The 27,082-nt window shown below is 37.4% G+C and overlaps 1 protein-coding gene across 5 annotated transcripts in view; it reads left to right on the forward strand.

The window, feature by feature from the left end:
• Positions 1-27,082, forward strand: part of TAF2 (TATA-box binding protein associated factor 2) — a 99,458-nt gene that overhangs the window by 51,971 nt on the left and 20,405 nt on the right. For 4 of the 5 annotated variants that reach the window (XM_047726054.1, XM_047726055.1, XM_047726057.1 and 1 more), the window contains 5 exons: positions 464-533; positions 7,197-7,306; positions 16,772-17,001; positions 18,308-18,463; positions 18,951-19,056. In XM_047726054.1, coding sequence (XP_047582010.1) covers positions 464-533; positions 7,197-7,306; positions 16,772-17,001; positions 18,308-18,463; positions 18,951-19,056 — 672 coding nt within the window. The remainder of the gene's footprint in view (positions 1-463; positions 534-7,196; positions 7,307-16,771; positions 17,002-18,307; positions 18,464-18,950; positions 19,057-27,082) is intronic. The other variant, XM_047726056.1, reaches the window with a different exon arrangement.

A 27,082-nucleotide genomic window follows, 5' to 3' on the forward strand; every position in this document is an offset into this window, starting at 1 on the left:
TTATCTTATGAAGTTAAGACTGCTCTTTAGTTTTAAGTGAAAGAAACCACTTGGGTAAAAACAGTATTTCATATGGTATACTGTAATTATAGTTGAGATACCACTGGGTATCAAATTTTCCTATTAATTTTATTTAAGTATATTTTGTCCATTTAGAGTTACTCATCTAATTTAGGGATCTTAAATTATAATTTGCTTTATGTTGTATTTGTCATTGATTTGAGCATTAGCGAAAAATAGGCACTTGGTCCTGTTTTATGTTTTGGCTATATGTAGCACAATACCAGTGAAGTTTACAAAGTGGCCTGTTCATAAAAAATGTAAGAATTCGCCTATAGCCTTCAACTCTGATTTGAAATATAGCCAAGGCATTGCCCTAAATACTAAGTGTAAATCTCTCCTTGTCACTCATTATTTCATTTGTTATAGTTAAAAACATACATTTCTTTATTTTTATTTTCAGTGGACAGGAGTTATGAAGAACTGCAGTGGCTACTTAATATGATTCAGAGTGACCCTGTACCCTATGTAAGGTTAGTTTTTGTGCTGTATTTTGATTTTGCAAGTCCTAAAGTAAACTGAGTAATTTTCAAGATTATACATGGAACAAGTTTTTATTATTTTTTTAAAAAAGAGGAATATGTTATACATGTATTAATGTCCTTTTTAAGGTGCTTTTAAAAAAATTGAGTGTGCTGGGGCACCTGAGTGGCTCAGTTGTTTAAGCATCTGCCTTGGGCTGAGGTCATGATCTCAGGGTCCTGGGATCAAGCCCTGCTCAGCAAGGAGGCTGCTTCTCCCTGTCCCTCTGCCACTCCCCTCAGCTTATGCATGCTCTCTCTCTCTCTTTCTCTCTCTCTAATAAATAAATAAAGTCTTTTAAAAAATACATTTTTTTAAAGACTTTATTTATTTATTAGAGAGAGATCACAAGTAGGGAGAGAGCCAGGCAGAGAGAGAGGAAGCAGGCTTCCTGCTGAGCAGAGAGCCTGATGCGGGGCTCGATGTGGGGCTCAATGTGAAGCTGGATCCCAGGACCCTGAGACCATGACCTGAGTCCAAGGCAGTGGCTTAACCCACTGAGCCACCCAGGGGTCCCTAAAAAATACATTGTTAATAAGCAAAGTTTATTTCCTGCAACTTTATATACAACTTCCATTGTAATTCAAAGAAAAGGTTATATAACAGTTTGTAGTGTACATGGTACATCCCTTATATATCCAAATTTATAATATCTGTATTGATTGATTCAGTCTATTTTACAAGTCATTGAGAGAAGTGTCTTGGTGTATCCCATTTGTTTCTTTCTATCTCCTATAAAATCTCCATTTTTAATATACAGACCTGGGATTTAAAAAGTATAATAGGAAAGTAGAAGAAAATCCCAGTCCTGACTTAGTAAGTCTTCATTTTTGTATTTCTTCTAGTCTTCATTTCCTTTACTTCTCTTGCTTTCTTTTTGCAAAGTAGGATCTTCATAGTGTATTTTTTATTAACATATAATTCATAGTTATTTGAATAGGATTCAGTTTTTTACCTTTTCTGTCTTCCTTTCTTTGTATATATGAGACACTTAAATTTTTGTCATTTCTTTTAAGATTATGACTTCATAAAATAAAATTTGACTTGTGGTAAGTAACTTATAGTCATGCCCACTAGAAACAAGAACATAAACCTAGAGATGTTGTCTTACTCAGCTTTACATGTAAGTTGGCAGATAGTTGTTTTCTTCCAAAAAGGCGTACAGGCAAACTGCTCTCTATCCTTACTGAAATGCATCAGGGCATGAGGAGTCCATGTAAGAGATTATAGTTCCCTAATAAAGACATTGTCTTTGACCAGTGTTAGTTTTTGAGATGGGTTGTAGCAGTGAGCTCTTGGTTAAGGGACCTTATTATCTCAGTGTTTTATTTCTGTCTGTCTGTCTTTTTTTCAACTCTTAACTATTTCAGTGTTGTTTTTTTTTTTAACTTTTTTTTTTTTTAAAGATTTTATGTATTTGAGAAAGAACAGAGCAAGAGAGAGTGAGCATGAGCAGTGTGAGGGGCAGAGGGAAAGGGACAAGTAGACACCCCACTGCGCAGGAAGCCCGATGTGGGGCTCCATTGCAGGACCCTGAGTTCATGACCTGAACCGAAAGTAGATGCTTAGCCAACTGAGCCACTCAGGCGCCCCCATTTCAGTGTTTTAAATGTTGCCTGTTATATGTGTATCTTCATGCAAAGTTTTGCTGTTAATATTTCTTAGTTCATGATTTGTGATCTAAATTGTATTTTAAATAATTTTTCTTTCTGGTTGATGTGTACTAAAGGTATGGTTGACGTGGATAAAATGATCATCCGTTCTCAGGTATATATTCAGATAAAAGAGGAGAAGCAGGAAACCAGCTTCATCTCTTACCTGACAGGAGTTCATGCACTTGGAAGTTTATAAGATCCTACTGACAGCAAGTAGGAACAGAAATTAAAAATAGAGTATAAACAAAGTATAGCGTGTATATTTATTTTTTCAGTTCACAACATCGAAACTGACATTAAAGCATGTATTTCTGAGATCATGGAACTGTGTTTTGAAGATCATTTTAGCAGATTGTAGTACTATATAATATTTGAAGTCTCTGTATTTCTAAATTATATACTATACAACCTGAATGATTGTTTTTGAAGTTCTGTTGTGGAACTATTAATAGCTTTCAAATTTCAAGAGTACTGTTATTTACAGTCTGAACTGAAAACCTTATTTAAAGATACACTTCATGATTATATTTGCCACTTTTCTTCTTAGTTAATCTGATTCATTTATATCATCAGTAGTAGGGAAGCTCTTATTCTGTACTTAATATCATCTAGCCCATAGTTCTATTCATAGTTAAAAAATTCAGCGTGTCTTTAAAAATCTTTAATGTTAATTGTCAGAGGATAGAAGTATTACCATGTAACAGTTAATGCATGTGTGTATTTAGTATCTTGGCACATCTGTCCATATTTTTTTGTTTCTTCTTTGTTTTTAATAGTTTGAATAGGAACTCTGTCCTTTTCTCTTTGTTCCCATCATTACTCTTTCTCCCTTTTTCTTTTCTTTCTTTTAGGTATAATTGACATATAACATTATGTTAGTTTTAGGTGTATAACAAAGTGATTCAATATTGGTATATATTGGGAAATTGTCACCACAATAAGTTCAGTGAACATCCATCACCATAAGTAATCACAGACTTTTTTTCTTGTGATGAGAACTATTAACATCTACTCTCTTAATAACTTTCAAATATACAACATAGTATTAATAACTATTGACACCATGTTGTATATCATATCCCTGTGACTTATAATTGTAGTTTTGTACTTTTTGACGTGATTCACCCATTTTGCCCCCCTCCCCCCTGCAACCACCAATCTATTACTTTTTCTTAAACTCGTTAAGTAACTACAGTACAGAACCACCATATTCTGCTTTATTGATTGGATAGAATTCTTAGTCTTAAAGATGGGTAAATATTGGTGTCTGTCTTATAGTCACTGGCATTATTCTCTCCGACCCCAAACACAGCATTTTATTTTTATGGCCCTGGTTGATTTTTAAGCTAATGATGAAATGGTCTTCAATAAAAACTAAAATTTTTTTAAAGATTTATTTATTTATTTATTTGAGAGACAGAGAGAGGGAGAGAGAGAGTGGGGGAGGGACAAAGGGAGGTAACCAGCAAGCAGACTCCCCTCTGAGTGCAGAGACTGACACAGGACTCAGTCTCACAACCCAGGAGGTCATGACCTGAGCTGAAACCAAGAGTTGGGTGCCTAACCCGCTGAGCCCCCCAGGCATCCCAATAAGACTTAAATTTAAAAAATATATGTTGATTTTCTCTTTCTGTGTTTATTATTATATATGTCAGAATTACTGATTTTGGTAGAGTTAGATAAAGCTCTGAAGAATTTTAGGGTGAAACCTTAAAGTCTGGAGGAAAAAAAAAACCCCAACTACCTATAATTACTCCTTGATGCTTTAGAGCTAAACTTGAAATTTCTTTCTGCAAGGATGCTTCCTTGATTCTTTGTACTAGATCATGTCCCTGAAGTCATAATCACCCATAAAAATCCTGCCATTCTTCCTATACTAAAGAAATACCTCCTGTATATATAAATATTAATTTTATAGCTAGAACTATTTGATTATTTTTGTCTCCCCCATAGGAATATAAGTTCCAAAGAGACAGGGACCGTGTTTCCTTTTGTCACTGTATGTATGGAACATAACATTGTCCTTACAAATAGTCGGTTCACTACATGTGAAATGAGTGATTGGATGCAATTTTTTCCTTTTTCCTCTAAACATCTGTATGGCTTTTTCCCTAATCATATGTATGTTTAACTTCCTTCATATGTTAAAGAGAAGTGATTTTATCTCTATGTTGACAACTGTATACAGAAAAAAGTTTTAAGGTGTTTATTTTGAAATGTTGGGCAAGTTCTTAGCCTTTCATGTTGGCTTGATGTTTTAAATATAATAATAGGGTTGTTCACTTTATTTGTATCATTTTCTTGCAATAGAAGATTTTCAGATTGTAGCTTAGTTCTTCATTAAGGTATCTTGAGAATTGAAACTAAATAAATGCACTTTTGGTAACCTGTATAATCACCTGACCATTTACTAATGCTTTTTTTCCAAAAAGTTTGCTGTGCATTTCACATGTCTGATTAGACAGAGAAATAATCCAAAAAGGGAAAAGAAAAAAAAAAATCTAGATGCAGTAAATAAATAATTAAATCAAGGTGTTGTATTTTTGAAGTAAAATGAAATTTACATTTTTGAAAATTATAGTTTCCTTTCAGTAGGCATAACTTTTTTCTTTTTCTTTTTTTCAAGATTTTATTTAAATTCAAGTTAGTTAACATACAGTGTAGTATTGGTTTCAGGGGCAGAACTTAGTGATTCATCACTGGGCATGACTTTTTTATTCCTTTAAATTTGGAAAAATGCAAAATCACATTAAGAAGAAAACTTTAAATAGCCTATAATTATTTTAACCAGAAACACTTAACATTTTGGATTATTCCTTTCTAGTCATTTCTATCCATGAATATACTTTTTATATGGATAGGAAGAACTATTAATTATATTCTTTAAAATGGATAAGAGTGTTTTAAAGATGACATGGAATTATGTTCTGGTTTTGGAATAAAGCATACGTTTGATTACAGTATATCAGTCCCTCAAGAGACACACATACATCTTGTGCTTTTTCTCATGAGAGATTTTGAGCATGTTTTTAGTTTTGATTTGAGTTTCTTATTGATAGTGATTTGCAGTAGATTGGACTGGCCCACCAAGAAGATTCTTAACTGTTTAGGGAAATAATACTATAAACCTGTGACTTTCTCAGGATTTGCTTTAGGTCTCTTCCAGTTGTCTGAAGCATATAAGCATATTCTGAATTTTTATATTTAATCTCTGTAAAATTAAGCATGAGATTCTCATTGTCTTCCCTTAAACTTCATCTCCTGAGTATTGCTTTGGGTATTTAGTCATTTATAAGTATTTCTTTGTAAAATTCTTTCTTCTGTCATCTAAACTTTAGAGAAACACAAAGCTTTTGAGGAAATGTTTAATTTGATAATAGTAATACATGTGCTGATCATTATTGCTCTTTTAGTGACCATTTCAAAGATACCCTCTGTTTCATCTTTTCAGTTCATTGGCACAACTCTAAAGAGTTTGTGATGATCTGAGTAAATGCCATAAAGTTTTATTAGTTGGGTGCTACTACTTTGGTCTTTGAGGATAACTGAGAAAGCAGCGGAATAGAAACTTAAGTTTTCTTCTTAATGCAGACTTAAAGTATAACAACATGAACATACTGTAAACAAACTCATCTGTATTTTTAAAGATTGTTTACTTGTATTATTGATCTATTCTTACATAGAGATTCTGAGGTCCTTAAGGATAGAAATTGTGTTTATTTATAAAGGTTTGAAAATATGAGTATGAAATATCCATGAAGGTGTGTATCCCCTTTGATATTCCCTATCTGTAAATTGCATCTATAACTCCATTTCGCTTTTTGTTCTCAAAGCTTTTCAGTAGTCTTTTTATTTTATACAGTCTTAAAATATCAAAGCACAAGAGGATGTTAAAGTGGGAGTCCACATCTTCCAGTTTTACAAACATAAAATTGAAGCCAAAAGGGGTTAAGTCTCTTAATCTGCAGCCTATTTGTTCCACTTTCCTCCCATCTCTTTTTCAAGTACAAATCCAGTTCAATGCCTTACCACCAACAATTAAATATAAAAACTGCCTGAGTTCACCTTTAAGGTTTTGCTAATCTCATTTGTAATTACAACCTAAGTTTCTTCTCCAGTTATATCCAAGTATTCCATTACTCTGTGGTCTTGAATCTCTTAGGCCTGGGCCTGGCTTTTATCCCTGCACTAAATTTAGTTAGACTACTGCCATAGCTTCCTTGCTTTTTGTTTTCTTTCTCTATCCTCTTTCTTTAGTGTCTCCTACACATAGCTTTGGACATTTTCTTTTTCAGATTTTGTTTCGGTCACCAACCCTATTTTTAGAAGACTCCAGAAGTGTTCAGATGGCCTCTCACAGGAGATAACTCCCAGTAGCAGAGTTTAACTGTTACCAGCATGAGGATGCTTTTACTAATTAACTCCTCTAAACTTCAGCTCATTTTGAGGAAACCTTTTTTTTTTTGGTCTCCATATTTTGAGTGCTTCTGCACATTTCCATGCTTTAAAAGGTACTATAATAATGAAGTGTATATTCATTTTATTACCTCAGTGTAGGCTTCTTGGTTTCTTGGTCCATATGTAATTTTTTTTTTGACCCATTTTAAGATTTTTGTATTTACTGACCAGTCTTTTCTTTAAAAATTTTTCTAAGGAGAATAAAATGTTCATTTTAGAAATGAAATGGGAAAGGTTGGTTAGGAATACATAAAGTCACGTTTTAAAGGACCTCCTTGTACACTAAGGTAATTTTTGAAAGAACAAACCCACCAGAATCTTTCCAGTGAAAAAACAATAGTAAATATTATGTGTGAAATAATGTCTTTTGAAGTTAAATTAAACTTAAACACAAAGATAAATCTAAGAAGATATGATAAAATAGGAAGGAGATACTACAGATAATTTTCAAACACTTTTAGTTCATGGTCAGCAAAAGTTTGATTTTTCTTTATCTTTCAGACATAAGATTCTAAACATGTTGACAAAGAACCCACCATTTACTAAGAACATGGAGTCTCCATTATGCAATGAAGCCTTGGTAGATCAACTTTGGAAACTTATGAATTCTGGTAAGAATTTTTTTAAAAATTTATTATTCGAGTATTTTCATTTTACAACAAGTTTTCAGTACTTAAAGAACTATGGTTAATTTTTTATAATTTTTTTTTTTTAAAGACGGATACTTAGGAAATCTGCCTTCACAGTGGTGAGCGTGGTGACATTTGCTAAGGATCTCTTCACTCCCTTTGCCTCACAAAGTGGTTGAGGAAACAAAAATATTAATTTATATGGAAGTATCCCACATGTCTAAAGAGCTATAAATATGGACCTGCAAAGGGCTACTATTGTTATTTTTATTTCAGAAGGTTATAAAACGTTGAGAAATAGGTCTTCTCATCTGGTTTCCCTTGCCACCTAGTTCCCTTTCCCAGGGGGAACCAGCTTCCTGTGTGTCCTTTCATGAGCAGTGTATGTTGTTACCGTTCTGCACAGTGGATACCATCACACTTTGAAGTCACTTTATTTGGGAGAGGTATTGCTCCTACATATTGGCTCCGGAACCAGCAGGATGAGGGTCAGGTCCCAGCTGAATGATTTATGAGGTGTGACTTGTCTAAGCCTTTGTATCTCCATTTATGAAATGGGGGTGGCGCTGATTTCTGCCTCTGCAAACTGAAAACTCAGTGAGTTACTATCTGTAAAGCACAGTATCTATTTCATATTAAGTGCCAACAGTGGTGTTAAGCTAACAGAGTAATGATATTATTATGCGTCTCATATACTTGAGCTGTTTGTAGTTCCTTTTTTGTAGGTCGTTCATACTCTTTGCCATTTCTATTAAATAATTTTTTTATCTTTTCCAGTTGACTTGTAAATGTTGTATATACTTCAAGAAAATTTGCCGTATGGCTCTGATGTGTTGACATTGTAGTACTAGTTTTGGTTTTAAAATTCAATTAAAAGGTAAATTTATTTTACTTAAAGATAAACTGTTCAGGTAGACAGTGAGAGAGCAGTTGCTATTCGTTCCAGTATGTATGTTACTTTATCTGCTCTCTAGAGTATTAGAAAATAACTTATCCTGCTTATTATATTGGCGGCCACTTCTCTAAATCGTAACTAAACACCGAGTTCTGATTCTTTTTAAACAATTATTTTATTTACTAGCATTGTGATGTTAAGTAATTGTATAACTCTGTCCCTTAGTTTCATAATCATAGTGCAGCACCCCAGGTAAAAGCACCATAGCAGGTAATAAATTGAAACAGTAGTATGGCTCTTGTCCTCAAAGTATTCAGAAAATAACACATAAACCATTTCCTACTGATAAACCTAAACTATTTTTCTGATGGTTTCCCTAATCCCTAGAAGAATGATTGCTGCTGTTTACATAATTTTTATATTTTGCTACTTGTGGTACCTTGAGGGGTGTTATGATTACTGTCATTTAGATCCGGGGGATGAATACACAAGTTTAGGAACTTGGAAAGGGTCGTTTAACAGTTAATATGTGGCACAAACTGTACTGTGTTGAATATATTCTTAACAAGATGCATGATTCCATGACTGGGATGGGTTACAACTTTGAGGAAAACGTAGTAATGAAATAAAGAATCTCTTATCACCTTCTAGAGAAGATTTCTTGAACAAAATAAATATGTGTTTAAGATTAATGGGACAGGGGCGCCTGGGTGGCTCAATGGGTTAAGCCGCTGCCTTCAGCTCAGGTCATGATCTCAGGGTCCTGGGATCGAGTCCCGCGTCGGGCTCTTTGCTCAGCAGGGAGCCTGCTTCCCTCTCTCTCTCTCTCTCTGCCTGCCTCTCCATCTACTTGTGATCTCTCTCTGTCAAATAAATAAATAAAATCTTTAAAAAAAAAAAAGATTAATGGGACAATTTCTCTAAGACATTTAGTTGAAACCCATTGGAAAACTGTGGTTATATACATTCAAGCTCAGATTGATGTTTTAGTATTTAATTTTGGTAGTGTTCAGTATAAAGTACAGTTGTTGGTTGGACTTGGAACTCTCAATGGCAGTTCTCTAAACAGAACAGATCTGTAGTTATAAATAATTTATTGCTTAGCTTTCAGAGTTATAAATAAATGGGAGTAGTATGAACAGTGGGAGTGGCATGAATAGTTGGGAATAGTTTTTTTGTTTTTTTGTTTTTTAATGTTTCCAGAGGGATATTGGATATTAGGGAAGATTGGATAGAGGATTGCTCATTTCCCTTCCACTCCTGAACCTTTGGGATATATGAATGAATCTGATTTAAGAAATCCCTTTTTTTTGTTTAATTTTTTTTTTTTTTTTTTTTTTTTAGGTTTTATTTTTAAGCAATCTCTACACCCAGTGTAAGGCTCGAACTTAAAACCCCAAGATCAAGAGTCGTACAATCCCCCGACTGAGCCATCCAGGCTCCCCATAATTTTTAAAGTGTCTTTTTTAAAAAATGGTAACATTAATATAATCACATTACAGAGTTTTATCTGAACCAAAACAGAAAATATTATGTAATTTTATTACATCCCCATTATTAACACTTAAATATATTCAGCCTTTAGGGAAGAAAATTGTATATACATAGTTATAGTTGAAATAAAGGTATTAAAACAGCATTTTATCATGATAATTTCTCACATTACTATATATCTTCTTACTTGTGATTGTTTTTAAGAAATGGTAGTGAGAATCTGCTTGTAACAAAAGGATCCAGAACATCATCTCAGGCCCTAAATCCTACCGAAATCTGTCTGCCCCTCACTCCCTATTGGGGCTCCTTGGTCATCTGGTCATTTGCGATAAATATACGGAGAACAAAAAACTGTGGACAATGGGGATTTAATTATATGCATTTATTTCTGTCCTGTTCCGAAGTGGATTTGAGATATGTTGACTTTGCATAGTTAAAAAAATTGTTGAACCCATTTGAAATTGTATAGAGAGACAGTACCATAGCAGTTAAGAAAATCTCATCTTAGAAGGTGGTCATCAGGTGTTTCTGAAGAATCAAAGTTTGCTTAGCCGGTTTCAGAAACTTCTCAATAAGAGAGTAATTGTGGTAGGATACATAGCATTAGGGTTTCAGAAATTGAAATTACTTTGAGAGTAAGACAAATGAACTAATTATATGAAATTATATTCATGCTCTTTTTTATTTCATATGTCATTAATATTAATAATACTCTTTTTAGAAATAAACTACAAGTATTTAGAGCTGAGAGATAAAGAAAGTAGGGGCTCTTGGAAACTGAGTCATTCTAATGGCCATATACCACAAGGAAGGTTCCCAGACTTCTGCCTTGAGATCCCAGGGCTGCCTGGTCTCTGCTGTCTGTCTGGCGTGTGGTAGCTCCACTCAGTCTGAAGTTCTGGGTTGCTACTCTGTTTTTGTTTTGAAAACACTTACACATATATACACCTGGACAAGTATGTACACATACATACAGATATTAGATATCTTACCCCATTCCTCTAATTTTCCCACATACTTTTTTCCTCCCTCACATTTTGTTTTTAAGATTTTCAAAGCTTAGAAAAATTTTAAGAAGAATACAGTGAATGACCATGTATTTTCATCTCGGTTCAGGAGCTACTAACTTTTTATCATACGTACTTTCTTTTCCCTCTCTTTCTTTGTGTATACGTACCTCTTTTTTTCCCTGAATTGTTTGAAGGCAAGTTGCATCATGATACTCTTCCCAAAATACTTTAGTATATATTCCTAAGAATAAGGACATCCTCTAACCTATCCTCTGTATCAGTAACATGCCCTACTCCAGTGTAGATCTCGTATCCACATTTCCTCAGTTTTCTGCCAAAATGTCGTTCTTGTTCTCATATACTTTTTAAAGAATAACGCTTCTCAGAAAGAATAAACATGTTTTTTTTAAAGATTTTATTTATTTATTTGACAGACAGAGATCACAAGTAGGTGGAGAGGCAGGCAGAGAGAAAGAGGAGGAAGTAGGCTTCCTGCTACCTGATGTGGGGCTTGATCCTGGGACTCTGGGATCATGACCTGAGCTGCAGGCAGAGGCTTTAACACACTGAGCCACCCAGGCGCCCCAAGAATAAACATTTTGAAAGAGAAATCTCTTTCACATTGTATCGTTTTTGTCTCTAGTTGCTTAAGAATCTTAAATAAATAGGTTTATTTTCATTTAAAAGTATCACATTGTTCATAGGCAGTTCTTTTTAAAACTTCAAGTATTCATTTATCCACCATTTATTTCCTGAGCACTTCCAGTAGCCACTGTACTATGTTTTGTATGTACAAGAATTTAATACAAAGAGATAGTTGCCGAAATAAGGAAAAGAGCAAAGAACTCCAGAAACCACGAACCCTGCCTGGAATGGCAGAATGTTTGTGGGGTGGTGACTTTTGAGCTAAAACTTAAGGAATGGAGGAGTTTGCCACAGGAGGAAGATGTTTTAGGTAAGAGAATTCTATTTAAAAAAAAAAAAAAAAAAAAAGCCTGAAGTTCTGAAAGGGTGTTTGGCAAACAGGGTTATCTGGAAAAATGGATTAGGATGCAGAAGTAAAGAGCCCTCAGGAGTTTGCATTTTATCCCATATATAGTGAGGAACAGGTGGAGTTGTGACCTGGCTTTCTTCTATTAGCCGTATATATATATTTCTACCACAGTGAAAGAAATGATTTTCCTTTCCCAAAGAAAAATGTAAAATTCAGAACAAATGAGAATCCTACCTCTTACAGCTTTATGTAAGATATTGGATTTTAGACCAACATGACAATGATTTTCTTTTATGACAATTTTTTTTTAAGATTTTATTTATTTATTTGACACACAGAGATCACAAGTAGGCAGAGAGGCAGGCAGAGAGAGATGGGGGGGAAGCAGACTCCCTGCTGAGCAGAGAGCCCGATATGGGGCTCGATCCCAGGAACCCGAGACCATGACCTGAGCTGAAGGCAGAGGCTTTAAACCCACTGCACCACCCAGGCACCCCATGACAATTTTTAAAATTCCTTTCTTTTTTTAAGATTTTATTTATTTATTTGACAGAGATCACAAGTAGGCAGAGAGGCAGGCAGAGAGAGAGAGGGAAGCGGACTCTGCTCAGCAGAGATCCCAATGTGGGTCTCAATCCCAGGACCTTGGGATCATGACCTAAGCCAAAATCAGAGGCTTTAACCCACTGAGCCACCCAGGCCCCCTAAAAATACATGTAAAAATTAAGAACTTAGAACTTGGAGTTTTTCATTGGTGCTTTGCATTTTTTTAAAAATGTAAGTACTTTCTCAAGTCTTTCCTGATTAACAGTGTTTTTTCATTTCTCAAGATAGAGGCCTGCATTAGATTGTATGTCATTATGAAAGAAATCTTAGCCATTACTCCCCAAGTTGCTTTTCAGTGTTTGGCACAATACTGTGACAATGACGTGAGAGCATTTATGAAATTGCTCGGGACATTGATGGCTGTTTACATCATACTTTTTAGTGTTTGGAAGTGTACAACTATACTCTAGGGGGTAGAATGAAAGCTTCTAATTCAAATTGTTTGGTGGAGTTTGCCACATTTCAGAGTAAGAAAATAGACAGTTTTGATATTAACATCAGAAGATTTCAAAGTTCTGGCCTTCTGGTGTTCTCCCTGTAAACACTCTTTTTTAGGAAGAACAATGGTCAAGAAAATGAAAACTCACTAATACATATTTTGTAGGAAATTTCATCCATGTACACACACATGGCTGTGAGTGAAATTTTTTTTTTTTTTTTTTTTTTTGTGAGTGAAATTTTTGTACTTAGTGTAATAGGTGTGGGGAGATCAGGATAGACCTGCCCTCGGGCAGTTGTTATTTGCTTGACTCAGCTCTGCTCAGATTTCCAAGGTTCTTTCATCAATAAGAAATGCTGGGTTTCTTGAAAAATGTCCTGGAAACAGTAGCTTGCTTTCCTTCTCTTCTTAGCAGTGTTTTGGCTTGATCAGCTTTAGTAGCAATTACTTCAAAAAACGAAGAGATGCTCTTATAGTGTCAGATTTCCCCTTTTGGGAGTTTGTCTTTAGAAACTTCGTGATTGGAGTAGAGAACATCAGTACTGGGTATCCTCCTTTCTTCATGAGTGTTATTCTTCTGTTTCAGGTAAGCAGGGTGGGTCCCAGAGTGTAACCGCTAGTGAGGACAGGATGGGACAGCATTTGACCCGAGAGGAGCGAATAACTGTATTGTTCATATATTATGAGCATTCCTTGCCGCTTCTGTGATTGGAGCCATGTAAGCTAGAAGAGTGTCTTCAAAATGCTGTAACTGAGGGTAGAAGTCAGGAACTGTTTCAGGGCTTCTCATTAATGGAATTGATTGATTTGAAATCATAGAATTTTAACCTGAGGGGACCTTACGCATTATCTCAGATCTGTGTTCTCCTTCCTGACTTGCCCAAGATCCCAGAGCCAGCAGGTCATTTAGCAGAAATGTTTTCCCCGGTATGCCTTTCAACTTAGTTGCACTGTACATAAGGACAGCCATTTTCAGATTCTGTTCTATGATTTGAAGTGGAATAGAGCTTTGTTTTTTTTCTCTTTTGTAATTTTATAGGAAGTACTGCTCTTCATTTTTTAGCTCCCTCTTACCCGCCCTACATTTTAATACATACACATCAGTTCTTTGAGGGAGGAAACACTATCAGTAATTTCCCTCAGGAACAAGACAGTATTCATTCCTCCATTCAAATGAGGATCTACCAAAATCCTCAAAAAACGAAACAAATTGCAGGGCACCTGGGTGGTTCAGTCGGTTAAGTGTCTGCCTTCGGCTCAGGTCATGATCTCAGGGTCCTGGGATCGAGCCAGGCATTGGGCTCCCTGTTCGGCAGGTGATCTCCCTTTCCCTCTGCCCCTCCTCTCAGTCTTGTGCCCGTGCACATGCTCTCCCTCCCTCCCACTCTCTGAAATACATAAAATCTTAAAGCCAGAAAGCCCACATAGAAATAAAAAGCATCAAAGTTCTTACTCTAGGGGCTCAGTGCATTTAGCAGCCTTCCCTGTGCTGCCTAATCATCTTCAAGCTGACTTTGAAAAAAAAACAAAACACCCTAGTTCATCAAAATGTACATTTTCCATTTGCTAATAACTTTTATTTAAACTTAGTTCATACTCAATGGCCTGACTGGTTTTGATGTCATCTACAACGTAGTTCAGGATGGTTATTTGCAGCAGATGTAATTAGGTGATACCAATCTTCAAGGCTAAGTTTTCTTCCAGTGTAAATGTACCCTAAACTGTTCCAGTTTTCTTTGCTGATAAAATGCCTGAGGTTCACTCCTTTACTTGTGACGCCCATGAGTAGATAGTGCTCGCTGCTCTGGCAGGATTCCTTCCTTTCCTTCAGAGGTTTGAGCCCATCCAGGCTTCGTAATAAAAGCCTCAGGAATCCGATACCTGCCCTTTGTGGAACCTACGTGTGGAAAATGCTTCGAGGAGAAGAATAGTGGATGCCTACAAAAACTTAAGCAATGGTAGGCCATTAAAATGTCCAGATCTCCGTATTCCACAGAAAGAAATGGATTTCCAGCATAAAATCCTTACTCTTCAATCCATACTGTTCTTGCCATGTCTAGTTTCTCTGTAGTTTTTGTGGCAAAAACCTCATCCTCCTTAGGAGCTCTTGCCTTTCTTTTGCTTTTAACAATGCTATTTATCTGTTACCTTCTCACATAGTAGCAAAGTTAAGATGTCTCAAACAGGATTGATGTTAGCTGTTTCATGTACATCACGTACATCATGTAGGCATGTACATCAGACTTAGGCATGTAAGGTGCCTAGCCCAGTGTCGTATATAGTATGAACTCTCCAAAATAATGATTCCTCCCATATGAATTTCCTTAGCATAAAATTTATGTCATGTTTATTACCTATTTGAGTAAGTCTCATCAGAACCACTACATGACTGATGGCAGTTTATTTACTCATTCTATATTTGTTGAAAACCACAAAACCTAGTATTTATGCTGTCTAAAATTTGCTGTAGCAACTTCTTTTCCTACATTATGGTCCTCCTTTGAAATCATAGTTCTTGATCAAAATGAAGTATTTGTAGGATTTTTCTTATCCAGAAGAATTTACATGTCACTTTTCATTTATTTTAAATTCTGTACTTCATTTTAAATTCTTCCTAGAAGCCATAGCAATTCTTCAACCATAGGTGACAGATTTTGTCCTTTCAATCAGTTCCATTTGATGGCAGTATCTTCCTGGAGGGGCTCTTTTGGGGATAAAAGGGAAAGTGAGAAAGAACTCTGGTATTGATTTGCTCTCTGATCTGCTATTTTATGGGATAAGGTGTAATCTAAGATCAAAACCCTTATTTTGGAGATAAAAAAGACCGAGATTCATCAGAGAAATTGAAAGAACTTGTCTCTAGTCTCTCAATGACTTTAAACCGAATTTCTACACAGTCAGTCTTCTGGTCAGTATGTGTTTTACCAGCTGTTGCTATCCATGGGATTTGCTTTTTCCTTTAATTTTTATTTTTTAAACAAATACCTAGTAGAGCAACACAAATATAAAGACATTTAGCAAAACATTTTCCTCCTCCTCAATAAAGTTTTGAATCATGTTATTTTAAGAAGTTGTAGGATTTCTTACCATATTTTAAACCTAAAAGTAATAACTTTGACAGGAGAATTTGTTTTCAAGTGGTAGGGTTCATAAAGGCTCATGGTGTGCTGTCTTTCTAATGCGCTGTTCAAGAAGAAAATCCGACAAGATGAACAGAAAATGAATGAACGTGGAGTAGTTACTGAGGAGTAGGAATTAAAAGGAAGATTTAAAGCCAGAAAAAAATACTGTTTGGGGAATATTAAATTTTTAGTGAATGTCTAATATGCATTTGCTAAGAAGAATGGTGTAATGGGAGTACCTGGGTGGCTGAGTTGGTTAAGCATCTTACTCTTGCTTTCAGCTTAGGTCATGATCTCAGGGTCCTGAGATGGAGCCCCTGGTCAGGCTCCACACTCAGCAGTGTGTCTGCTTCTCTCCCTCTGTCCCTCCCGCTACTCACTTATACTCTTTCTCTAAAATAAATCTTTAAAAAAAAAAATGGTATAATGATAACATTTTTCCAGTTATAAAACTCATTAGTTTCATTCACTGACATTTACTGCTTCCAGGGGCACCTGGGTGGCTCAGTTGGTTAATCCTCCAGACTCTTGATTTCAGCTCATGTCATGATCTCAGGCTCATAAGATCGAGCCCCACGTGGGCTCCCCAGTCAGCTTGAGATGCTCTCTCCCTCTCCCCTGCACCCCTGTACACATGTTTGTGCATGCGCGGTCTCTCTCAAATAATTTTTTTTTTTTTTAAGAAAAAAAGCATTTACTGCTTCCATAACAATTTCTGAATATCTGTGTTATAATGCATCTTGAGAGTAGAGGGTTTGCCAGTGGGGCCCAGGTCATTAGATGGCCCCTTGACATCATAAACCTTTCCCCTTTGTAGGTTGTAAAACAGTTAAAAATTTGTGGATAAATGTACGTACTGACTTATTTCTTTATTATTTACTTCTTAGGAACGTCACATGACTGGAGGTTACGGTGTGGTGCTGTGGACTTGTATTTCACACTCTTTGGCCTCAGTAGACCTTCCTGCTTGCCCTTACCAGAGCTTGGGTTGGTTCTTAATCTAAAAGAGAAAAAAGCTGTCTTGAATCCGACCATAATTCCAGAGGCCATAGCAGGCAACCAAGAAGCTGCGATTAATCCAAGTAGTCACGCACAGCTAGTTGGATTTCCGAACCCTGTAAGAATCCCATGCATTATGGAAGATGTAGTTTTATCATAGAGGGCTCTCTAGAGAGGAGAATGGCTTTTTTTGACTGGTGAATTTTAAAGCCACGAAGAGTTTTATGTGCCACTTGAAAATAACGGCCAACTGACATTAGCTGAGAGCACTTTCCAGTTTAGAACGTGCTCCCAACAAGCTGCACGGCTGCACGTGGCAAATGAGGTCCTGTCAGTCCCTTTTCCCCTTTTGTCACGACCTGGTGTTTTTGTACTTGACTGTTGAATTTCTTCCTTGAGTAGTAGAAAATTAAAATGAATAGTTAATCTTATCTGTCTATGCTGTTGGCAAACTATTTGAACACAAGGGCCCTGACTTTGTGTTTTTGTTTTGTTTTGGTTTGTTTTTTTTTGCTACTCTGTGTCATACCTAGCACAATTCTAAGCATATGATAAGTGCCTGGCAAATGCTTTTCGAATTATGTAACCGTAAATGGTCAGGTAAATGAGTAAGCTGCTGATTTGGGAGGAGTTGATACGTTACATTTTTATTTATATATGTATGTCTGTGTTTGCCTTTTAAAAAAAAATTTTGTTTCTAGCTATGCATTAGCAAATTACCAGACTTTTTGCAGAAAGACCTTGAGGAATCATTTTACTGTAATTCAAAAAGGTTTTCCAGAAATGATTTTCATATTAATAACAAAGTGTCCTTAATAACTCATGCTTCATTTTTCGCCAATATTTAGACCAGATTACTTCCCTGGCAATTCCCTACTGGTGTTTTGACACTTGAAAACTGAGCTTCTCTTCATGCTAGTTAGTGATAATTATTTTAAATTTGTTTATTCACCTAGATTTTTATGGAATAGAGTTGTACGTATTTGTTGTAAATTTGAAATGTATCCTAGAGTTTGGGTTATGAAGAAGTAAGATGATCTTTCCATAGGAAAAAAAAGAGTCTCATTAATGTGCTCTTTCAAATCTGAATATTTACAAAGTTGTAGAAATAAATATGTTTCTAATTCTTGCCCATTTATGTTAACTTATTCACATTCATTCTTGGAGTCTTCAGAAGAGGAGGAAATGATACCAAAAGATACATTCTTTTGGGAAAGCTCTAGAAGTTCGCTTTTATACCTTCCACCTCCCCACAAAAAGACCAGCAGACAGGAAAAGGTGAAGTTTATTTTAAGCCCATTGCTGATAATTTTTAGGCACTGGGCATGTTCTAATCTGCATGGTTGCTGTAGCTATTAGTGTTCAGCTATAATATGAGCTACTTGTCTTCAGAAATCTAATTTTGATCTTGAATATTGCCGCAGGAAGATGATCACCTTGCCAAGGAAGCAACATGTAATATGTCAGCTCATCAGCAGGGAGTGAAGAGGAAGGCTGATACACCACTGGGGTCCCCACTAGAACCTGGTCAAATACTGGAGAAGAATGAGGATAGCAGTAAAGTCAAACTCAAAATCAGAGTAAGAAATACAGGTTCAACCTGTATTAATAGTGTAGGATATTCACCTTCTTATAAATCTTTTTGAATACTTCCAATGGTTTTTCCTTAGCAGGAACAGATGGGGCAGACTGAATCATAAAAGAACCCAAATGTCCATTTCAGATCTTCCATCTGATTATTTAACTTCTATTATCACATACTTCTTCTCTGTTTTGGGGGAGGAACTATGTGTGTGTTGTCTACCATGGCTCACTCCCTCTCCCTACAACATAGGAGTAGATTTTAGTTGCTGTTTCATTTCCAGTAATATCCATTCAGCTTCTTTTAGAGGCTGGCCCACTTAATTTTTTCTTACTCATAGTAATTTTTGAGAAAAAGACTACTTTTCCTTTTAAGATGTGGGGGTATATTCTGTGGCTTCTCTACTACCTTTCCTAAGAGCTAAGATCCAAACGTAAAGCAATGTAATAGCGCTTTTCCTCCTTTGTTTTGTGTGTGTGTTTTAGTTTTCAAATTCTCAAGATGAGGAGGAAATTGACATGGACACAGTTCATGATAGCCAGGCGTTCATTTCCCATCATTTGAACATGCTTGAAAGGCCATCGACTCCAGGTAAGACTGGTGTACAGTAATCAGGAGGTGATGAAGAGAGTTCTCGTGGTACTGCTGTTCTAAGACCTCTTGCTTTATTTACAAGTGAACAGCTATAAAGTTGAAAAGTAGGTAGTATCAAATACTAGGTTATATCAGATTATAATGCCTATTAGCAAAGGAATAAGTTTTTTTAAAGGATTTTTTAAAATTATGTTTCATTTTGGTCCTTTTTAAGTATTTGGCATACTTCTGCATTTGTATTTTTTTTTTAATTTTTTAAATTTTTTTTATAAACATATAATGTATTTTTGTCCCCAGGGGTACATGTCTGTGAATCGCCAGGTTTACATAGTTCACAGCACTCACCATAGCACATACCCTCCCCAATGTCCATAACCCCACCCCCCTCTCCTGGCCCCCCTCCCCGCAGCAACCCTCAAGTTTGTTTTCTGAGATTAAGAGTCACTTATGGTTTGTCTCCCTCCCAATCCCATCTTGTTTCATTTATTCTTTTCCTACCCCCCAAACACCCCACATTGCATCTCCACTTCCTCATATCAGGGAGATCATATGATAGTTGTCTTTCTCTGATTGACTTATTTTGCTAAGCATAATACCCTCTAGTACCATCTATGTTGTCGCAAATGGCAAGATTTCATTTCTTTTGATGACTGCATAGTATTTCATTGTGTATTTATACCACTTATTCTTTATCCATTCATCTGTTGATGGACATCTAGGTTCTTTCCATAGTTTGGCTATTGTGGACATTGTTGCTATAAACATTCGGGTGCACGTGCCCCTTCGGATCACTACATTTGTATCTTCAGGGTAAATACCCAGTAGTGCAATTGCTGGGTCATAGGCTAGCTCTATTTTCAACATTTTGAGGAACCTCCATGCTGTTTTCCAGAGTGGTTGCACCAGCTTGCATTCCTACCAACAGTGTAGGAGGGTTCCTCTTTCTCCGCATCCTCGCCAACACCCGCCATTTCCTGACTTGTTAATTTTAGCCATTCTGACTGGTGTGAGGTGGTATCTTATTGTGGTTTTGATTTGTATTTCTCTGATGCCGAGTGATGTTGAGCACTTTTTCATGTGTCTGTTGGCCATCTGGATGTCTTCTTTGCAGAAATGTCTGTTCAGGGGCACCTGGGTAGCTCAGTGGGTTAAAGCCTCTGCCTTCAGCTCAGGTCATGATCCCAGGGTCCTGGGATCGAGCCCCACATTGGGCTCTCTGCTCAGCAGGGAGCCTGCTTCTCTCTCTCTCTCTGCCTGCCTCTCTGCCTACTTGTGACCTCTGTCTGTCAAATAAATAAATAAAATCTTTAAAAAAAAAAAAAGAAATGTCTGTTCATGTCCTCTGCCCATTTCTTGATTGGATTATTTGTTCTTTGGGTGTTGAGTTTGATAAGCTCTTTATAGATTTTGGATACTAGCCCTTTATCTGATATGTCGTTTGCAAATATCTTCTCCCATTCTGTCAGTTGTCTTTTGGTTTTGTTAACTGTTTCCTTTGCTGTGCAAAAGCTTTTGATCTTGATGAAATCCCAATAGTTCATTTTTGCCCTTGCTTCCCTTGCTTTTGGTGATGTTCCCAGGAAGAAATTGCTGCGGCTGAGGTTAAAGAGGTTGCTGCCTGTGTTCTCCTCAAGGATTTTGATGGATTCCTTTCTCACATTGAGGTCCTTCATCCATTTTGAGTCTATTTTCGTGTGTGGTGTAAGGAAATGTTCCAATTTCATTTTTCTGCATGTGGCTGTGCAATTTTCCCAACACCATTTGTTGAAGAGGCTATCTTTTTTCCGTTGGACATTCTTTCCTGCTTTGTCAAAGATTAGTTGGCCATAGAGTTGAGGGTCTATTTCTGGGCTCTCTATTCTGTTCCATTGATCTATGTGTCTGTTTTTGTGCCAGTACCATGCTGTCTTGATGATGACAGCTTTGTAATAGAGCTTGAAGTTCGGAATTGTGATGCCGCCAACTTTGGCTTTCTTTTTCAATATTCCTTTGGCTATTCGAGGTCTTTTCTGGTTCCATATAAATTTTAGGATTATTTGTTCCATTTCTTTGAAAAAAATGGATGGGATTTTGATAGGGATTGCATTAAACATGTAGATTGCTTTAGGTAGCATAGACAATTTCACAATGTTTATTATTCGAATCCAGGAGTATGGAACATTTTTCCATTTCCTTGTGTCTTCCTCAATTTCTTTCATGAGTACTTTATAGTTTTCTGAGTATAGATTCTTTGCCTCTTTGCTTAGGTTTATTCCTAGGTATCTTATGGTTTTGGGTGCAATTGTAAATGGGATTTAGACTCCTCAATTTCTCTTTTTTCTGTCTTGTTGGTGTAGAGAAATGCAACTGATTTCTGTGCATTGATTTTATATCCTGACACTTTGCTGAATTCCTGTACAAGTTCTAGCAGTTTTGGAGTGGACCCTTTTGGGTTTTCCACATATAGTATCATATCATCTGCAAAAATTGATAGTTTGACTTCTTCTTTGCCGATTTGGATGCCTTTAATTTCTTTTTGTTGTCTGATTGCTGAGGCTAGGACTTCTAGTACTGTGTTGAATAGCAGTGGTGATAATGGACATCCCTGCCATGTTCCTGACCTTAGCGGAAAAGCTTTCAGTTTTTCTCCATTGAGAATGATATTTGCGGTGGGTTTTTCATAGATGGCTTTGATGATATTGAGGTATGTGCCCTCTATCCCTACACTTTGAAGAGTTTGGATCAGGAAGGGATGCTGTACTTTGTCAAATGCTTTTTCAGCATCTATTGAGAGTATCATATGGTTCTTGTTCTTTCTTTTATTAATGTGTTGTATCACATTGATTGATTTGCGGATGTTGAACCAACCTTGCAGCCCTGGAATAAATCCCACTTGGTCGTGGTGAATAATCTTTTTAATGCGCTGTTAGATCCTATTGGCTAGTATTTTGGTGAGAATTTTTGCATCTGTGTTCATCAAGGATATTGGTCTATAATTCTCTTTTTTGATGGGATCCTTGTTAGGTTTGGGGAATCAAGGTGATGCTGGCCTCATAAAATGAGTTTAGAAGTTTTCCTTCCATTTCTACTTTTTGGAACAGTTTCAGGAGAATAGGTATTAATTCTTCTTTAAATGTTTGGTAGAATTCCCCTGGGAAGCCGTCTGGCCCTGGGCTTTTGTTTTTTTGGAGATTTTTGATGATTGTTTCAATCTTACTGGTTATAGGTCTGTTCAGGTTTCTGTTTCTTCCTGGTTCAGTTGTGGTAGTTTATATGTCTCCAGGAATGCATCCATTTTTTCCAGATTGTCAAATTTGTTGCCATAGAATTGTTCATAATATGTTATTATAATTGTTTGTATTTTTTTGGTGTTGTTTCTGATCTCTTTCATCCATGATTTTATTTATTTGGGTTCTTTCTCTTTTCTTTTTGATAAGTCTAGCCAGGGGTTTATCAATCTTATTAATTCTTTCAAAGAACCAGCTCCTAGTTTTGTTGATTTGTTCTATTGTCTTTTTGGTTTCAATTTCATCGATTTCTGCTCTGATCTTTATGATTTCTCTTCTCCTGCTGGGTTTAGGCTTTCTTTGTTGTTCTTTCTCTAGCTCCTTTAGGTGTAGGGTTAGGTTGTGTACTTGGGACCTTTCTTGTTTCTTGAGAAAGTCTTGTACCGCTATATATTTTCCTCTCAGGACTGCCTTTGCTGTGTCCCACAGATATTGAACAGTTGTGTTTTCATTATCATTTGTTTCCATAAATTTTTTTAATTCTTCCTTAATTTCTTGGTTGAAGGATGCTGTTTAGTCTCCATGTATTTGGGTTCTTTCCAAATTTCCTCTTGTGATTGAGTTCTAGCTTCAGAGCATTGTGGTCTGAAAATATGCAGGGAATGATCCCAGTCTTTTGATACTGGTTGAGACCTGATTTGTGACCCAGGATGTGATCTATTCTGGAGAATGTCCCATGTGCACTAGAGAAGAATGTGTATTCTGTTGCTTTGGGATGAAATGTTCTGAATATATCTGTGATGTCCATCTGATCCAGTGTGTCATTTAAGGCCTTTATTTCCTTCTTGATCTTTTGCTTGGACGATCTGTCCATTTCAGTGAGGGGAGTGTTAAAGTCCCCTACTATTATTGTATTATTGTCGATGTGTTTCTTTGATTTTGTTATTAATTGGTTTATATAGTTCGTTGCTCCCACATTTGGGGCATAGATATTTAAAATTGTTAGATCTTCTTGTTGTACAGACCCTTTGAATATGATATTTTGTCCTTCCTCATCTCTTGTTATAGTCTTTGGCTTAAAGTCTAATTGATCTGATATAAGGATTGCCACCCCAGCCTTCTTCTGATGTCCATTAGCAGGTAAATTGTTTTCCAGCCCCTCACTTTAAATCTGGAGGTGTCTTCGGGTCTAAAATGAGTTTCTTGTAGGCAGCATATTGATGTGTTTTGGTTTTTTATCCATTCTGACACCCTGTGTCTTTTGATTGGGGCATTTAGCCATTAACATTCAGGGTAAATATTGAGAGATAGGAGTTTAGTGCCATTGTATTTCCTGTAAGGTGACTGTTACTGTATATTGTCTGTTCCTTTCTGATCTACTTCTTTTAGGCTCTCTCTTTGCTTAGAGGACCCCTTTCAATATTTCCTGTAGAGCTGGTTTGGTGTTTGCAAATTCTTTCAGTTTTTGTTTGTCCTGGAAGCTTTTTATCTCTCCTTCTGTTTTCAATGATAGCCTAGCTGGATGGAGTATTCTGAATATATCATGCCAGTTCTTTCTGGCCTGCCAGGTCTCTGTGGATAAGTCTGCTGCCAATCTAATATTTTTACCATTGTATGTTACAGACTTCTTCTCCCGGGCTGCTTTTAGGATTTTCTCTTTGTCGCTAAGACTTGTAAATTTTACTATTAGGTGACGCGGTGTGGACCTATTCTTATTGATTTTGAGGGGGGTTCTCTGCACCTCCTGGATTTTGATGCTTGTTCCCTTTTCCATATTAGGGAAATTCTCTACAATAATTCTCTCCAATATACCTTCTGCTCCCCTCTCTTTCTTCTTCTGGAATCCCAATTATTCTAATGTTCTTTTGTCTTATGGTGTCACTTATCTCTCGAATTCTCCCCTTGTGGTCCAGTATATGTCTGTCTCTCTTTTGCTCAGCTTCTTTATTCTCTGTCATTTGGTCTTCTATATCACTAATTCTTTCTTCTGCCTCATTTATCCTAGCAGTGAGAGCCTCCATTTTTGATTGCACCTCATTAATAGCTTTTTTGATTTCAACTTGGTTAGATTTTAGTTCTTTTATTTCTCCAGAAAGGGCTTTTATCTCTCCAGAGAGGGTTTCTCTGATATCTTCCTTGCCTTTTTCGAGCCCAGCTAGAACCTTGAGAATCGTCATTCTGAACTCTAGATCTGACATATTACCAATGTCTGTATTGATTAGGTCCCTAGCCTTTGGTATTGCCTTTTGTTCTTTTTTTTGTGGTGAGTTTTTTCTACCTGTTATTTTGTCCAGATAAGAATATATGAAGGAGCAAATAAAATGCTAAAAGGGTGGCAAAGACCTCAGGAAAATGTGCTTTAGCCAAATCAGAAGAGATCCCAAATCATGGTGGGGAGAAAGGGGATAAAAAGAAGTTAAGGAAAAGAAAAAATTAAAAAAAAAAAAAAAAGAAAAGAAAAAACAAATTTTAAAAATATATTAAAAAGAAAAAAATATATATATTAGACTGGTGACTAGAACAGGGTCACCCGCTTAATTTTGGAAGTATTTTGGTCTCTTAGAAGAAACTACCTCCCAAAATTTTAAAGAATGAAAAACATATATAAGGGTAAACACAATGAAGGGATGGAATATGCCTATAAAGATGAAAAAAAAAATTTTTTTTTTTTTTAATTTCTAAAAAAGGAGTTGATAAAGTAAGATGGTTGGGAGAATAAAGAAAATGAAAGTGGAGAGATTTTGCTTGGGCTGGAGACTAGAACAAGCCTGGAGCTAGATTTAGGGCATATTTTGATCTATTAGAAGAAGTTGTACCCCAAATTTTTTAGAAGAAAAAACCCTATGTGTATACAAAAAATAAAGTTAGATACAATGAAGGATAAAATATGACTATAATAATGAAGGTTCAAAAGATTACTATTTTTTTTTAATGAAAGGTATTGTTAAGATAAACTAGTTAAAAAATGTTAAAAGAGGAAAGGGTAAAAGTTAAAAAAAATTTAGAAGAAAAAAATTTAAAAAAATTAAATTAACTGCAAGACTAAGGAATCATGGGGAGAAAGCCATGAATTCCATGCTTTGCTTTCTCCTCCTCTGGAATTCTGCTGTTCTCCTTGGTACAAGAACTTGGTCTTGGCTGGATTTCTTGATGATCTTCTGGGGCAGGGGCCTGTTGTAGTGATTCTCAAGTGTCTTTCCCCGAGGTGGAATTGCACCACCCTAACCAGGGGCTGGGCTGAATAATCCGCTCTGGTTAGCTTTTGGGAGCTTTTGTTCCCTGAACGCTTTCTGTAGAGTTCCGGAGGACGGGAATGAAAATGGCAGCCTCCTAATCTCCGGCCTGGAGGAGCTGAGAGCTCGGGGCCCCACTCCTCAGTGCACCCTCAGAGACAAACGCTCAATCACTCCCATGTCCCTGGCCTCTGGCCGTGCTCCAAGCTCACCCAGCCTGCGCCCGCTTCAAGGTAATTCCGAGCTGAGAGCTCACTCCTTGGCTCTGTCTCTGTAGCAGGCTTCCCTGCTCTAATACCTGCGATCTCTGCCACACTCAGACTCCCCCAATCCTTCTGTGACCCCGCGTGGGCTTCACCCCAGTTTAGCCTCTGGAGCGATGTCCCTCAACGGAGCAGACTTTTAAAAGTCCTGATTTTGTGCTCCGTTGCTCCGCTGCTTGCAGGGAGCCAGCCCCACCCCCTGCGGTCTATCTTCCCATCGCTTTGGAATCACTTCTGTGCGGGTCCTACCTTTCAGAAGGTGGTTGATTTTGTGTTTCTAGAATTGTTGCTGTTCTTCTCTTCGGTCTCCTGTTGGATTTGTAGGTGTTCACAATGAATTGAGAAGCTATCTAGCTGATCTACTGCTACCTGATGTAGTCTCAGCCTGCTACTTCTCCGCCATCTTGACTCCTCCTCCTGGATTTGTATTTTAAAAAAAAATTCATTCGGTGGGAGGAGTCAAGATGGCGGAGAAGTAGCAGGCTGAGACTACTTCGGGTAGCGGGAGATCAGCTAAATAGCTTATCTAAAGATTGCAAACACCTACAAATCCAACGGGAGATTGAAGAGAAGAAGAACAGCAATTCCAGAAACAGAAAATCAACCACTTTCTGCAAGGTAGGACTGGCGGAGAAGCGAATCCAAAGCGACGGGAAGATAGACCGCGGGGGGAGGGGCCGGCTCCCGGCGAGCAGCGGAGCAACGGAGCAAAATCAGGACTTTTAAAAGTCTGTTCCACTGAGGGACATCGCTCCAGAGGCTTAACTGGAAGCCCAGGCGGGGTCAGCGCAGCCTCAGGTCCCGCAGGGTCGCAGAAGGATCGGGGGTGTCTGAGTGTCGCAGAGCTTACCGGTATTAGAACGAGGAAGCCGGCTGCAGAGACAGAGCCGAGGAGTGACTCTCAGCTCGGGGTTGCCTTGAACCGGTCGCAGGCTCGGTCAGCTCGGAGCGTGGCCGGAGGCCAGGGTGGCGGGAGACATTGGGCACTGTTCTCTGAGGGCGCATTGAGGAGTGGGGCCCCGGGCTCTCGGCTCCTCCGGGCCGGAGACCGGGAGGCCGCCATCTTCATTCCCGTCCTCCGGAACTCTATGGAAAGCGCTCAGGGAACAAAAGCTCCCGAAAGCGAACCCGAGCGGATTACTTAGCGCGGCCCCGGGTAAGGGCAGTGCAACTCCGCCTGGGGCAAAGACTCTTGAGAATCACTACAACGGGCCCCTCCCCCAGAAGATCTACGGGAAACCCAGCCAGGACCAAGTTCACCTACCAAGGAGAGCGGCGGAATTCCAGAGGAGAAGAAAGCAAAGCACGGAACTCATGGCTT

Source organism: Lutra lutra, chromosome 4 (genome assembly GCF_902655055.1).
Source record: "Lutra lutra chromosome 4, mLutLut1.2, whole genome shotgun sequence".
In the NCBI taxonomy this organism is placed as follows: Eukaryota; Metazoa; Chordata; class Mammalia; order Carnivora; family Mustelidae; genus Lutra; species Lutra lutra.